At 41.6% G+C, this 15,989-nt stretch overlaps 1 protein-coding gene across 3 annotated transcripts in view; it reads left to right on the top strand.

Annotated features, from left to right (window-relative positions):
- LOC115172838 (doublecortin domain-containing protein 2-like) overlaps positions 1-15,989 on the top strand; it is an 80,068-nt gene continuing 64,079 nt past the window's right edge. For 2 of the 3 annotated variants that reach the window (XM_029730632.1, XM_029730631.1), the window contains exons 1-11: positions 1-563; positions 724-772; positions 1,096-1,172; positions 1,502-1,633; positions 1,944-2,096; positions 2,218-2,275; positions 6,654-6,813; positions 8,398-8,498; positions 8,772-8,888; positions 9,901-10,002; positions 14,526-14,604. In XM_029730632.1, coding sequence (XP_029586492.1) covers positions 274-563; positions 724-772; positions 1,096-1,172; positions 1,502-1,633; positions 1,944-2,096; positions 2,218-2,275; positions 6,654-6,813; positions 8,398-8,498; positions 8,772-8,888; positions 9,901-10,002; positions 14,526-14,604 — 1,318 coding nt within the window. In that variant the 5' untranslated portion in view covers positions 1-273. The remainder of the gene's footprint in view (positions 564-723; positions 773-1,095; positions 1,173-1,501; positions 1,634-1,943; positions 2,097-2,217; positions 2,276-6,653; positions 6,814-8,397; positions 8,499-8,771; positions 8,889-9,900; positions 10,003-14,525; positions 14,605-15,989) is intronic. The other variant, XM_029730633.1, reaches the window with a different exon arrangement.

The raw sequence follows: 15,989 nt of genomic DNA, 5'->3' as shown, positions 1-15,989 counted from the left end.
GTAGCCGCAAGGCTAGACAGCTTTTGAAAACAGAAACAACACGGTTAACGAGGAACAACAGCACGTTTGTTGACCAGAAACATCTGTAACGAAGGATAGGCTTATTGATAGGATGCGCACCCAAGTGGACGTCTGTCTCATCTTCAGATATCTATTTCTTTGCGAGAATAATCTAATTCACTAGTTAACGTTAGCTGGCTAACTACTAGCTAACTCTTGCCATTTTGACCTCGGTTCTGGAACGTTGTGTGCCACGGTTGTGACCACATTAACATGTCTGGGACTTCAGGTAGAGCGGTGCTCCCTCAACCTCCAACAAAAACTATTGTTGTCTACAGGAATGGGGATGCTTTCTTTCCTGGACGAAAGTTTGTTATAAATCAACGACAGATGTCAACGTTTGACAGCTTTTTGAGCTCTGTCACGCGTGGGGTTGAGGCTCCTTTTGGAGCGGTCCGAAATGTTTACACTCCAAGGGAAGGGCACAAAATCCATGACCTCGTCAATTTGCAGCACGGGGAGAGATATGTTGCAGCCGGAGGAGAGCGTTTCAAAAAGCTTGAGTAGGTACACTGTAATTAGCCGGGAATTATAAGGCTGATGTTATTGTTAGACAGCCTTGTTGTTGTTGCTGGTGCAGCCAGCCATAAATAATCATGTTTAATGACTAGCTAAACCAAAATGCGTGTAATTTGTAATGTAATCTACTGTTTTTCATTCTAGTTATTACCATATAACAACGAAGAAACCACAGAAAAAGAAGAATGAACAGGTAAGGCCACTAACTATACCCTCATCTTTTTGCCTTTTTAAATGTTTTATCACAAAGCTTTTTGAAAATCATCCATGTGTATGTTTGTTGCAAATTACTAATTAGCCTAATTGCTTTCGACTTTAACTGAACAATGGAACTGAATTTGATACCATTCTGGCCACACCATGTCTTTGTCAGTAAAGGAATGCATGAGCACCTCTGAAAGATAGGCCTAGGCTATCAATGTTACATTCACACAATCATTTTACAGGATTGCAAGATTCTTGGTAATAACCATGTAATACAATAACCAGCTTTATTTTTGTTGTTTGAAATTACAGATCCGACCTGTAGTTCACAGTAGAATAGTTGTTTCTGCTCGCTGGAGGAAAATAATAAACGAGTCATGCACTATCAAGTGAGTTTGGGTTTCCAAGTGTCCTACAATCATATTGTGCTGTTGCAAACATTATTGTTTGCAATGGGATGTAGGGAATACAAAATAGGAAAGAACTCTTTTCACTTGTCTTGTCATTCTATAAATGCCAAAACTAAGTAGGCCAAAATGTTTCTTGTGTCACATAATACTTAAGGAGATGTTATTTATTCTACTTTGTTAGATTCTATTGATTTATGTAGGCTAGTCCTACAACATTTCTGATGTTGAAAATGTCAATGATCTTAACCATGTTGAAATCGCAAGCCCATAAAATGGTACTGTGTTTCATGTGTTTTTGTATTTTGTAGTGTTTTTACCAATGGAGATGTGTTGGTTCCTCCAGCTCGGATACTGATACCAAAGTATACTCTCACAAACTGGGAAAGTGTCTTGGCCATGGTGACCGAGAGGGTACATCTGCGCACTGGTGCTGTGTACAGGTAGGAAACAACTAATAATATCTCTTTATGTTATAGATCATCATGTTTTTAAATTAAATGAAAAGTCATCCAACTTGTAGCGTTGACCTCATTTATGATTTACATAATCACAAAATTAGTGTTGTTTTTCGTACCATATTGAAAGGGCACACACTTAATATGTTGTGAAATCTGTTATGAATGTATTGTAATGTTTTTTAAAATGTGTAACTGCCTTCATTTTGCTGGACCCCAGAAAGAGTAGCTGCTGTCTTGGCCATCCATAATAAATACAAATACATGTTAATGATAGCTTTACTTTGATAACTAGACTGTGCACATTAGATGGGACTACTTTACTTGGGCCAGTGGAGCTAGAGAACAACCAGTACTATGTTGCTGTGGGAGCTGAGAAGTTCCGCTTCTCGCCATACTTCCAGTGGGTCCCCAGCAGAGGAATCATCCGGGACAACAGTCATCATGCGTAAGAAAAACGATTTATTCCTCTCCAGAAAAAGAAAGAATTCAAGTTTATGGAAGTTTATGTTCTGTTGGTTTCATTCAGATTATGGTGTTCTTCTTACTAATTAGTAGATTTTCCTTAGAGTCAACAATGACAGTCTCCCAGTCCCTGTTCCCACAAGGAAAGGTAAACATGCAAAAGTAAGTAGGCCTACTGTGCAGCAAAAGTATACTAGTATACACCACATACAGTACATGCTTGTATTAACCTCCCCCATGAAATCATTATTTTCAGTCCAGGAGAAGCGAGAAAGAAAGACCTCCACTAAGAGTTCCATTTGAAAAATATCATGTTTTATCACCCTGAACTAAGAAACAGCTGTGATCACAGTTTATCCTGCAATAATTTTATTTCAAGGACATAGTGTACAGTATCACTGGAAATTGTCTTCACGCTTAGAACAGTGAACAATGTAAATGTTTTCTGTTGCGTACAGCATTTCAATGAACATTTCCAGGTTGTGTTGTTCATGAGCCTTGCCGTGTGGGGGAGGCATTGAGTTACCATTGCCTTCCACTTTGATAGGTAACAGAACAAGCCTGGCTGTTTAATCAAGTAACAGCGAGTCTCATAGACTGAACATATTAACCAATGGACCATGCTGACAAAAAAACTAAACAATTTGAATTCCTCCAGAACCGGGACAATTTGAATGCTGATTAGTAGACGTTGAAACGCATTGCAGTGATATGAGAACTGCACAGGGCCCAAGATGAGCGCCACACACATACAAACAAGTGAAGAAGAAGAGAACATGCACACTCAATGGACAGTTAGAGATCAGGCTATATGGGGAGATATTGGACAGCTGATTTCTCTAACTAAGAAAAATGACAGTAACAGCATGGCATGTGTACATTTTTTCTGATATAGAAAAAGCTCCATTTTTTTTAAAGATACACTATGCAGAAATCGCTCCGCCATTTCCTGGTTGCATTTTTTAAAATAGTTTGCCTAATTTCCGTTTATATGACAAAACAAGAAAGTATAGTGTAGAGAATCATTGTACCATCTACACCGCTGTAAAGGGTGCGTACTGGTGGCAGAGAAGTCAGGCGCAGGAGAGCAAAAACATTTGTTCCAACGGAGCAGTTTAATAATAAAAAACACCGTAAAATAGAACAAACAAACAATGGGTAACAAAACCCGTCACACACCAGAATACGTGCACAAGCACTTACAATAAACAATTCCGGACAAAGACATGGGGGGGATCAGAGGGTTAAATACACAACATGTAATGATGGAATTGAAACCAGGTGTGTGGGAAGACAAGACAAAACAAACGGAAAAAGAAAAGTAGATCGATGATGGCTAGAAGACCGGCGACGCCGACCGCCGTACGCCGCCCGAACAAGGAGAGGCATCGACTTCGGTGGAAATCGTGACAACCGCTGTGAAATATATTTTCTATAACCAAAAATATTGTATTGTCAGCTGTTTGAAGCTGGTGTACAAAACCGACTGTAAAAGACTCAAAAACGAAACTTAAAAATGGAAAGCATAGAAATAGCTCATATAGAACAGATGTACCGCTTCTTAGACTTGCTTTCAATGAGAATGACAGATCTAGAAGTCACATTTCTATGTGAATTTTGTCACTTCACCCAAAAAGTCAGGTCAGGTCTCCCATATTGCAGCTTTAACACTTGAAGTGCTGTCTTGTTTTCAAACTATTATAATGCTTTATCAACGTGATTGAAATGGTAAGAAAAAAAGGTCAGTAACAGCAGAAATGTGAATTGAGTTACCAGAGCTTCTTTTGCCATGTTTGTTTTGGAAACATTGTAAGTGGTCATGCATGATTGTGTCAATTTATGTATTTTTTACCACTTTTTCTCCCCAATTGGTATCCACAAAGAGCACTGTTCATTCCACCAACCAGTGTAATTCTGTTGTTATTATCTGCCGTATTTCATTGACCTACACAGAGGGAGAATGTCCTTTTATTATACACCAGAAGGGGGAAGCAGAGACAGCGTTATGTCCTCTCTATCCCTCAGCCAGGGTTGTCACCAGTTACCACAGCCACAAAGTCAAAATTGTCTATATTGTAAAATTTCTGGAATGCTTTTTGGTCTTAATTTAAGGTTAAGGTTAGGCATAAGGTTGTCAGTGTGGTTACGGTTAATTTTAAGAAGATACATTTTAGAAATAGGCAGGGTTTAGCCATAATTATGACTTTGTGGCTGTGGTAACTAGTGACGACCCTCAGCCATCTCATCCATTATTACTCATTGACTGGAAACGCTACCATACTTTTATGCTCCCCCATCACCTTACCCCTCATGAATTCCTAAATAGGATTTTGACCTGTTAATGAGGACGTTTCAGAAACAAGATTAATGGCAGAGAAATTGTCCACTGTAGTTAGATCTGTCAGCTGTTTAGCTTACTGATACACATACATTTATAGTGTTGTGTTCCTCATTTATTTTGGTTTGACCTCACGAAGCGACACGCGACCTGATTTGAAATGCCTGTAAAATCTCTGTAACATCCCGTTGTGGGCTGGTGTAAAATGTAACCTTTCTCGGGGCTCTGCAACCTTGCTTTGTGAGCCAGCAGAGCGTCTCAATCATTTAGTACTGTACAGGGGCAGCTGGAGCACTGAGTAGTCACTGAAGTCTGCACTGAAGGCTCTGCTTGCAGCATGTGGCATTGACAGTATAGTGTGTCCCCGTTGGCAGCCTAGAGGCTGAGCTAGTTGTCTATGTGTGATGATGACCAGAAAACAGGATTTGTTGGAAAAATGTATTTCCTGCATTGAGGTCCATTGAGCACTGTAACATAAGTGACGTCACACCGGCGCAAGTAGACGCAGTCACCTGGCCATATGAGAAGAACTCAGCGGACGACTCAGGGAGAGGAGCTGGAGTGCTCCCCTGACATCACCAGGTGACATCATCACCCCTTTCGAACTGTATCGTTCCCATCCCATGTGACCTAATTCCGAGGAAGTGGTGATGCCCAGCGAGAAGCGTTACACCCTAGTCGCCTGCTGTTAATCTGTCTTCCCACTGAGGACCAGGCACTGGGAGTGGCTCTGGCTCTGATCCTATACAGTGGTTGGAGGTTGGCTGCTGCTGGCTCTCTCTCATGCCGGCCCCCGCTATCATATCGTACTGTCCTCCCGTTGACTCCTCCACTCTGCTTCTTGAGAGGGCCAGAGATTACACGCCAGCCGCCCTCTTGGGTCCTTCTCACACTGATTCCACACGACTCAGGTCTCGGCGGGGCCGATAGACACTGTCGCCCCACAGGACATAGAAGATGTGTAATGCCAGCGGAAAAAGAAGCAGCAGCAATGACTTCAGCAGCTTTTTACATTGCTGAATTTTGCAGTTGTACTGTACTGTACTCCCAGAGCTCTTAACTGCACTGGTAGTGCCCCTCCTCTCTCCTTGAGAAGGGCACTTTTTCTGCTGATTTAAAGAATTAGCATTTTTCTCCACAAGGCTTTAAAGATAAAAGTGTTTACCTTTTTTTATATTTCAGATGGGTTGTAAGATTTGTTTGTGGTCTTTTCAATACAAGCTATAATACATCACTCTGAACTTTCCTTAACTGAATATCCCAGGCAAACTGCAGTCTTTTCATGTTGTTTTATTTTTGTCTCTAGCCCACCAACAGCTGTATAAATTCAAAACAACATCAACACAGACTTGGCCTTTGCATTAAAGAAAGCAAACAAGTAGAAAAAACAGCCACGCTATTCCCCAAACCACATGTTAACGGGATGGCAAACACCATTGCCCGGAGTGTGTTCTTGTGTGGAAGCTTTAGCTCGGTACGCTGGCCCTCCAACCAGCCTTGGGATCGAGGCTGAACAAAAAAAAATCTGAAAAGATTATGTCTGCTCTTCCTTTTCCTCTCAGAGGGAGACAGAGCTCACCTTGCTACCTACAAAGAGTCTGAGCAGCCTACTGTCTCAAGCATCACTCTGAACTCAGCTTCCCACTCACACCCCCCCTCTCCTCTGTCTCTCTCCCTCCCCCTGTACTTCCCCACCTCTCCTCTCCCGCCCAGCTCCCCAGCCCTTTTTTTAATCAATAACCGTCTGCCGTCTTCTCTAAGAATAAGTTATTCCCTGCAACTCCCTTTCCCTTTAAGCTTGTTGGGATTTTCATTGTTTGATCTGGCTTGATAAATAAGATGAATGCCGTTAGAAATTCATGGCTGCCCTGTTTCATCAATAAATTATTAGTTTGCTGTGCTCCCCAGTGATTGATAGGTTCTGCATGGGATGTATTGGAACCAAATGAATTCAATACAGTGGGAGTCACTGGGGAGCCACAAAGCATATCAGCTCATGAAACATTGAGGTCAATGGAAAATGTAAAAAACAAAGAGGGGAAGAAAGGAAAGGGGGTACAAGTTTTGTACTAAAGCACATTAGACGTGTAACACAACATGTTTTAGTCTTTGAAAATAACAAGAAATAGATACATCTCAGTGAGAAAAAAAACTTCTGTGGGCTTCGGTTCAGATTCGATCCATGGTCTTTGCTTTGTGTAGTTTGCTAACACAGGCTCTGGAGATGACCTTGAGCACACAGCCAGGGGCCATCCCAAGAACGCCACAGAGTCTTACTTCTACGCCAAGCCAGAGAAAGAGAGAGAGACAGCCAAACAACAGAGGCAGGTGTCCAGACTCCCACTTCTTTACACAACGGGCGGTAAGTAGAGCATTTCCTATAGAAATGTCTTCCAATGTTTCATGTGTGTATCACTGTTTCGCTACGCTCCACGTCTCTGTTCCTCGCTCTCTGTGATATCAATTGAACCTGTTGTTTTTGTTGAAGGGAAGATTTTCTTAGCACTCGGTGTGTGCATGTGTGTATACAGAGAAAGCAGAGGCATGTGGAAGTGTGAAGAGCTTTCTTTGAATTCCCAACCTGCTCTCCAAAATCGACTTTGTACATCAGGGGAACAGAACAGGTTTTCAGCCTTAGGAAGAATGTAACTCTTTACGCTGTGAATATTAAACCGAACAAAACTTCAAACACTATCCAGTGTTCTAAATCATAGATTCACTCAATCAGGCCATTTTGTTGAAAATGTATCCAGAAAAGCCTTGTTAACTATGCTAGGAAAACAAAATGCTGAGTATTTTCTCTTGATGGGGGAATCAAAACAATCATAAGTTATTCATCACAATAATATAGTGGAGAGATCATAAAGCTGACAAAATCCTCTGTTAGATTGATGGTATTTAGCATTGCGGCAATTACACAGTTTGATTGTGAAACGTAAGCTATACGATACATAGTAATTGCACCAGTGGCCTTCGACGCTCAACTGTTCAATAGTTATTATGCCGGTGTCTCTTTACAGTGTCCGGACCAGAGATATACCATGACATCATACAATGAGTAATTGCCACCGTTTTAGCATCCTGCCATCATTTCACATCACACATTACAGCTGAGCCAGCAGTATCCTATGTGATGGAGTTGAATTTCCTTTCCTCCAATCACGTTGGGACAGCGCATTAGCGCCTGACTGGCTGTCTACATCCCCTGCAGACCTGGTTATGAGAGAGCTCCTCTCACAAGTCTCTGGCCACATTTTGGACACTTGATCATCCCCTGGGGGCAAGAACCCTCCTCCTCATTAACTCATTACTAATGGTTGAAAAAAATCCATAGGCTTCCTCTTAACTACATCAATCTGGCTTCACACACAAAAGCATGCATGCATGCAAACACACACACACATCACTCTTACCGCACAGGGACAATCAGGGCCTATCAGGCAGTGGCTCGGAGCACTGTTGGCAAGCATTCACTGTCAATCGCAGGAGAGGAGGCAAAGCTTTCGGCAGCAGATTTTCATCACTGGCTTTTCTTCTGAACTTGATATGGAAGGATTGATCCACGCTGCACTCTGTGAAATCAAACACCGTCACACCGTGCAACATGCTTCAATTTGGCGACGTCCTACAGTAGTTGGTTGTCTACGACGAACACACAGTTCTTGGTCCATATGTTATTTTAAACACAGACACAATTCTATTTATTTACTACCAAAGGACAGTGTTGTGTGCATTACTCAAATGCATCAACAGTCACTGTCAGAAACTACTGTAGGAACATATCCTCACACAGGGAGGACAAACTTGTAGTGGAGAAGTCTTGGCTTACACTTGGCTTGCAATCTAAATAAATAAATAGTTTGACATGATCACTTCTGATGTGAAGGAGAAATGGGAAAGAGAAGGAAAAAGAGAAGAGGTAATTGTGATCAATCACTTTTCTTAGAAGGCAGTGTGTTCCGTGCGAAAGACAAAAGAAGTGAAACTGTGGGAGCTGCTGAGGTCCAGGAAGATGGCAGAGTGACGGTGGACCTGCCAATTGACCAGGTAAAAACCAACCTTCATGATCTGCAATACCTGTAGTATATGGGCATGAAACTTATGCAATGACTACCCAAAGTGGTTGTTCTGTAGCCTGGTCCCAGATCTGTTGTTGCTGTCTCGGTCAAAACTCCATATGGCCAAACAGACAGATCTAAGACAAGGCTAGTTGTAACTGACCATCAACAGACGACAAGACCAGTAATACAGATGTATTGGGCAACTGTATGTTGAGCGGTAATTACCTAAGAGAGGGTTCCACTTCCATTCCCTGCCCAGGTTGAGGCCAAGGTAGTCCAGGAGGAAGAGCAGTATGTCCGGAGGAATTCCAGGCCGGCCGGTGAGACCCAGAGTCCCTACAAAGCCTTCCTCCAAGGCTCTGATGCATCCAGGAAGGTCAGTGGACTGGACTGCCACATGGACAGTGCATGGCATTTTGGAATGAAGGGAATAAATTAATTAATTCATAAATGAATGCATGGAATGGAATTGAAGAGGCAACTCCGGGATGCTGGCCTTCTAGCCAGAGTTGCAAAGAAAAAGCCATATCTCAGACTGGCCAATAAAGAACACAGACACTGGACAGAGGAACTCTGCCTAGAAGGCCAGCATCCCGGAGTCGCCTCTTCACTGTTGACGTTGAGACTGGTGTTTTGCAGGTACTATTTAATGAAGCTGCCAGTTCAGGACTTGTGAGCCATCTGTTTCTCAAACTAGACACTCTAATGTACTTGTCCTCTTGCTCAGTTGTGCACCAGGGCCTTCCATTCCTCTTTCTATTATGGTTAGAGACAGTTTGCGCTGTTCTGTGAAGGGAGTAGTACACAGCGTTGTTCAAGATCTTCAGTTTCTTGGCAATTTCTCTCATTTCTTTAGAACAAAAATAGCCTGACGAGTTTCAGAAGAAAGAGTCTCTGTTTCTGGCCATTTTGAGCTTGTAATCGAACCCATAAATGCTGATGATCCAGATACTCAGCTAGTCTAAAGAAGGCCAGTTGTATTGCTTCTTTGGTCAGAACAACAGTTTTCAGCTGTGCTAACCTAATTGAAAAGGTTTTTTTTAATGATCAATTAGCCTTTTAAAATGATAAACTTGGATTAGCTAACACAACGTGCCATTGGAACACTGGAGTGAGTGATGGTTGCTGATATTGGGCCTCTGTACGTCTATGTAGATATTCAATAAAAATTCTGCCGTTTCCAGCTACAATAGTCATTTACAACATTAGCAATGTCTACACTGTATTTCTGATCAATTTGATGTTGTTTTAATGGACCAAAAATGTCCTTTTCTCTCAGAAACAAGGACATTTCTAAGTGACCCCAAACTTTTGAATGGTAGTGTTGATAGGGGTTTAACAAGAGTTTTCTGTGTGTGTGTGTGTGTGTGTGTGTGTGTGTGTTCCAGGCCTCGGCCCCCTCTTCTGGTCACGGGGAGTCAGGTAGAGGCACTGGTCTGACCAGCTCCAGAGACGGAGAACTAAAGTCACCTCTGGAACCTGAGGCACAGGTACACACCCAACACACACTGAGCTTATCTCCTGCTAGCAGAATGAACAGAGTGATGCCTACTAGACTGGGGAAATGCAGCATTGGCCCATCTTATTATACAGCTTGTGTTAGATCCTTGTCCCTCGCATATTCTAGTTATTATGTAGGTCATAAACAACAGTTAGAGCGCTGTGTATACAGATGTTTCTGCATGGATGTGTGGTTTAGTGTCGCATGGTATACCGGTACCACGGTAATATCACGGTACCAAAATGTTATGATACCAACATTTTTAAATGCCGTAGTACCGTTTCATATGATACAACCAACTTTTTCAGCCCTACCGATTTAAAGAACCTGCTGGCGCCTGTTAGAAAATGTTTATAAAGTCAGTTTTGTTTATAGATTCAGTTTAATTGAAGCAACAGCCTGTTGTATGAGCAGGTCTAATAATATCCACTTCACTTTCATGCGCACATCACGTGGCAGCTGTAATCAACCAGCCCTCACTCACCTGCTTCCCTCAGCATCCCCTACCAGCCCTCACTCACCTGCTTCCCCTACCAGCCCTCACTCACCTGCTTCCCTCATCATCCCCTACCAGTCCTCACTCACCTGCTTCTCTCAGCATCCCCTACCAGCCCTCACTCACCTGCTTCCCAAGCATCCCCTACCAGCCCTCACTCACCTGCTTCCCTCAGCATCCCCTACCAGCCCTCACTCACCTGCTTCTCTCAGCATCCCCTACCAGCCCTCACTCACCTGCTTCCTTCAGCATTCCCTACCAGCCCTCACTCACCTGCTTCCCTCAGCATCCCCTACCAGCCCTCACTCACCTGCTTCTCTCAGCATCCCCTACCAGCCCTCACTCACCTGCTTCCTTCAGCATTCCCTACCAGCCCTAACTCACCTGCTTCTCTCAGCATCCCCTCAGAGAGGTTAAAACATGACCCATATTACCTGAAAGGCCTTCTTTTCTTTCTATCGGGAGTCGCACGCATTTTATATAATTTCACAAACCATGTCGCAGGCTGTTTAAAACTAATCCTGGGTCGCTAATTATTGGTTGATAACAAACAACATTGTTCAGTCATGATACCTAGCTAGCTAACAACCTGGTAACTTGACAGTAGTTTTAGGCACATTTGATTTATACAGGAAGAAAGGAAAAGGGTCTGCTACTCATAAGATGTGCTTCAAAAGGTAGGATTCATATCGGCATAATGTAAGTCTAAACTATATCAAAAATCAATTTCTTTCTGCTGCTCCTTCAATTCTGTTTGGTGCCCAATGTTTTAAAAGTAGGGAGCAGTGTGTGTGTTTGTGTTTGTGGGAGAGAGAGATTGGTGTGTTTTCATGAGAGTGAGTGAGACAGAGTGTGTCAATGTTAACTGAAGAGTAAAGGTTTCATGCAGTGTTTTCCCCTTACTGACAATGATATGCAGATCATTATGCATGTATATTCATCCTTCCAATCCTCCAGCCAAATTTTCCTTAGGGAGTTTTTTTAGTCGTTCAGTTTTTATTGTTATTCTTTTGTTTTTTATCCTCTGATGTTTGTTGTGTACTAAATATTTCCGTTTTTATTTTCATTGTTTTTATTCGTTTTTTTCCTATGAAGTACATTGTGTTGCATTCCATGTCTGAAATGTGCTGTATAAAGAAAGCTTGATGTGATTTGATTTGAAATCACAGGTAGGCCTTTTCAAATATGAGAAAATCATCCATTCTATGCAGTATTCTGTTATACACTGAACAGTGTGAAGTTGAATTCAATGGGTTGTATTGAGTAGAAGTGTGAATTTCAGTGACAGGTTTTTGGAGAGTGTTTAGAAAACGTGAGCAAGCGTCCGAGGAACAGGGCGAACAGGATGCTAGGCCACAAAAAAATGTTGACCATGGTATTGCGAAAACTACTCGGTATCGTGATACTTGGCCTGGTATCGTATTGTTTCTAGAAATTGTACTCATTTAAATACACTTATTCTGGTCTTATAATCTTTAAAGGAATTAAAATGGGGAGCCTCGTAACAGTGATGAACGTACACAATACTTGGGCGATATTACTATTCCATGCAATTGCATTCAGCTTTGGAAATGAGAAGATATTGAGTCTTATTTAGGCAATCAATAACAGTGAACATTTTGTTTAATGAAAACGATCATTTCAGCCTATGGTAATCACACTTTAGAGAGATGTTTTGGTGTGATGATGATTCTTGCAGTGGTATGCACTTTTGTAATAAAGATATTCTTATCAAAATCATTATTGACTTCGGGGGAGTTATTACCCTGTTAAGGACCCTGTTAAAGATCACTAGCTTTATTCATTACTTATCGCATGTACTCATGAATGAATATTGCTGAATCAGAATGGCTATAGATTCCGGGAATGACCATTAGATAATGGGGAATAAGGATATCTGGACTCAGCTAATTTGTGGAGTTATCTCACCACCACTGCACCAAAAAATGTTTGACTTGACTTGCTGCAGCTGACAAGAAGTCAGTCTAATTGTAATTTGGGTATTTACACTTCTGTCCAAAATTCAATAGATACATCTACAGTCAGTGGTTTGAAGTAGGGTTGGATGAAATTAACTATAGCAGTAAAAAATATACTTTATTTTATTAGTGTTAGCACAGGGAATTGCTGCTTTAAAAGCAAGGTTTGACTTCATGAAGTTTATTGTCGTAATTAGAGAAAACCCGAAGCATATTAATGTCACCCCTGGTGAATATATTTAATGTGTTTTGTAGCTACATTTTATCGGCTGAGGTTTTTATTGGAGATTATAATACCAATATTATTTATGGAAGCTTTGATAGCAGGTCAAACTCAGAGCTGATATTCTGGCCAAACAACATATTAATATTACTAACTTCTCTCCCTTTCTCTCTCCCAGTCTCCTTATGAAGATAAGCAGAGTGTTTCAGTCTGTCCTGCTTCTTCATCATCTAGTGTGAATGATAATAAAACACTATGGCTATGACTCATAGTTGAGCTGAGTTTGAAATAGATTACATCCCAGTCTGGCCACGCTTGTGAAATACCTCTCATGCCATATATATTGATGACCAAATTCAATTACATGATTGCATTCTCAGCCAAAATCTCTTCCCCTCAGTTTAAATGATTCATTGCATTGGATTTAAATAGTGAATAGTTACAGTGGCAAGGTAGAGGTAATATTAGAAGGACCTCCGCTAGACAACATAAAGAGTTATTCGAATCAGCATGTTTGTCTGTCTGCCAAATGGTGACACACAATGTCTCTTGGGCATGACAACAGACTGCTGCAATAGACTGATGCGAAGGACAGAACAGGGCAACCATCTTATTTTTTTATTTTTTTATTTAACCTTTATTTAACTAGGCAAATCAGTTAAGAACAAATTCTTATTTACAATGACGGCCTAACTACTGAAGTAGTTTGTTCATGTTTGAGAGCTTGAGCCGATCACAGACTGAGCGGACTGACTGATCTACAAATAATAACGAGCAGTTATTTTGAATCCAAGGTGATTTGTAGATCAGTCATTATGCAGACGCCGACTGCAATGAAGTCGATCTCAAACATGATCATTGCGTTAAATTGACATGAGTTGTTTCTTGATGGGTCTTTTGGAACACCTTCAGTTGAACATACTGTCGAATGTGTTCTCCTTATCTATATACAATTTTTCTTTAGCCTAGAAACAATGTAGAAATAGTTATGGTCCGCTGACTGTTCATGCATGTTGAACAAAGGTAGAGTTGAATGAGCTTGTGTAATTGTCTGTTTTTAACAATCGTTTGTTTTGATTTAATGATATTTGCTGATTTATCAGCCGGTCAGCTAAGCATTTTTTTCTTAATTAATATTGTTAGAAATGCCAATAGGACTAGGCATGTTTTATCAGTCGTCTTCCTCTTAAGAATTTTGTGATAAGAAATCAAATAGTTATCGATCTTGCCATCGACCTCCACTATTCTTTACCAATGCAATTCCTTTTCATTTGTCTTGTCCTGTTTTCCTGCCTACAATTCCCCTAGCTTCTTAGGTTCACTATTTGTAAAGCTTCTCCTCTCATGCAAGGTCAACTATAATCAACCCCAGACAATGTCACTGGCTTCTGCAGCAACCAGGGTATTCCTTTGGGGCTCTTAGGGCCCACTGCATTCTACCATTCAATTACTGTTCATTAGACAGTGTACAGCCATTAATCAAACTGAGATGTTCTGCTATTCTTCAAAGGGCCATTGAACCAGGGAGGAAAAACACTGGCTGTTTATCCTTGTTTCCTGTTCTGAGATACTGTAGGAGCACAAAAAAGACACTCTGGGATTCCCACTCGATATGTCTGTTTTAAACTTCTCCTCCACACTACAGCCTCGGAATGTTAGATTAATAAACAGAGCGTGCTAGAGATATACCGTAGTATTAGGAGTCAAATAGATCATTTGGAGTAGTAACTTGACAGATTTAGTGAATGCTGCCCATATGCATTGAATCTGCCTGGATATGATATGAGGAACTGATTTATGTGCCTGTGTTCCAGGAGACTAAAGAGGAGGTGGAGGCGGTGTCGTCCTCAAATCTGTGCGGAATACGGTCACGGATGTCCAAGTTCTTCAAGGGTAGGTTAATCAAAGCATAGTAGCACCACAGGCTAATCGCCCCACGTTTCCTCCTCAACACAAATGAACATAATGCGACCATAAGAAACCATAAAGAAACAACTAATACTCTCAGCGTTACCTGGTTTCCCCGTTGGCATGTCACCTAATCCTCAACTGCAGCTCTGCACATCTGGGAGAGCTACCGTACTTTATGGTTACCTTGTGGTCGAGAGGTTGAAGTTGCGCTCCCCCATATCACATTACTTATTTTAGTATTAAAGTTGCACTCTACAGAAATCGCTCTGCCATTTCCTGTTTGCTAAAACTCTAATAGTTTGCCTAATTTCAGTTTATGTGCCAAAATAAGCTAGTATTGTGCAGAGAATCATTGTATCATCTAAACCGCTGTGAAATATATTTTCCATAACCAAAAATGTTGTTGTTTCAGCTGTTTGAAGCTGGTGAACAAAAACAAAAGTAAAAGACGCAGAAACAAAACTTAAGAACGGGAAGCATAGAAATAGCACACATAGAACTTACACTACATGAGCAAAAGTATGTGGACACCTGCTGATCGAAACATCTTCCAAAATCATGGGCGTTAATATGGAGTTGGTCCCCCTTTGCTGCTTTAACAGCCTCCACTCTTCTGGGAAGGCTTTCCACTAGATGTTGGAATGTTGCTGCAGGGACTTGCTTCCATTCAGCCACAAGAGCATTAGTGAGGTCGGGGACTGATGTTGGGCGATTAGGCCTGGCTCGCAGTCAGCGTTTCAATTTATCCCAAAGGTGTTCGATGGGATTGATGTCAGGGCTCTGTGCAGGCCAGTCAAGTTCTTCCACACCGATCTCGACAAACCATTTCTGTATGGAACTCGCTTTGCTGCAACGGCAGCATTGTCTTGCTGAAACAGGAAAGGGCCTTCTTCAAACTGTTGCCACAATATTGGAAGCGCAGAATCGTTTAGAATGTCATTGTATGCTGTAGCGTTTAGATTTCCCTTCACTGGAACTCAGAGGCATATCCCCAACCAAGAAAAAAAAAACACTAGACCATTATTTATCCTCCACCAAAATTTACAGTTGGCACTATGCATTGGGGCAGGTAGGATTCTCCTGGCATCCGCCAAACCCAGATTCGTCTGTTGGACTGCCAAATGGTGAAGCGTGATTCATCACACAAGAGAACGCATTTCCACTGCTCCAGAGTCCAATGGCGGCAAGCTTTACACCACGATTGGCATTGCGCATGTTAATCTTAGACTTGTGTGCGGCTGCTCGGTCATGGAAACCCATTTCATGAAGCTCCCGAAGAACAGTTAGTGTGCTGACGTTGCTTCCAGAGGCAGTTTGGAACTCAATAGTGAGTGTTGCAACCAAAGAAAGAAGATTTTAGCACTTGG

Source organism: Salmo trutta, chromosome 33 (genome assembly GCF_901001165.1).
Source record: "Salmo trutta chromosome 33, fSalTru1.1, whole genome shotgun sequence".
NCBI lineage: Eukaryota > Metazoa > Chordata > Actinopteri > Salmoniformes > Salmonidae > Salmo > Salmo trutta.
This window is presented reverse-complemented; position numbering and strand designations above follow the sequence as displayed.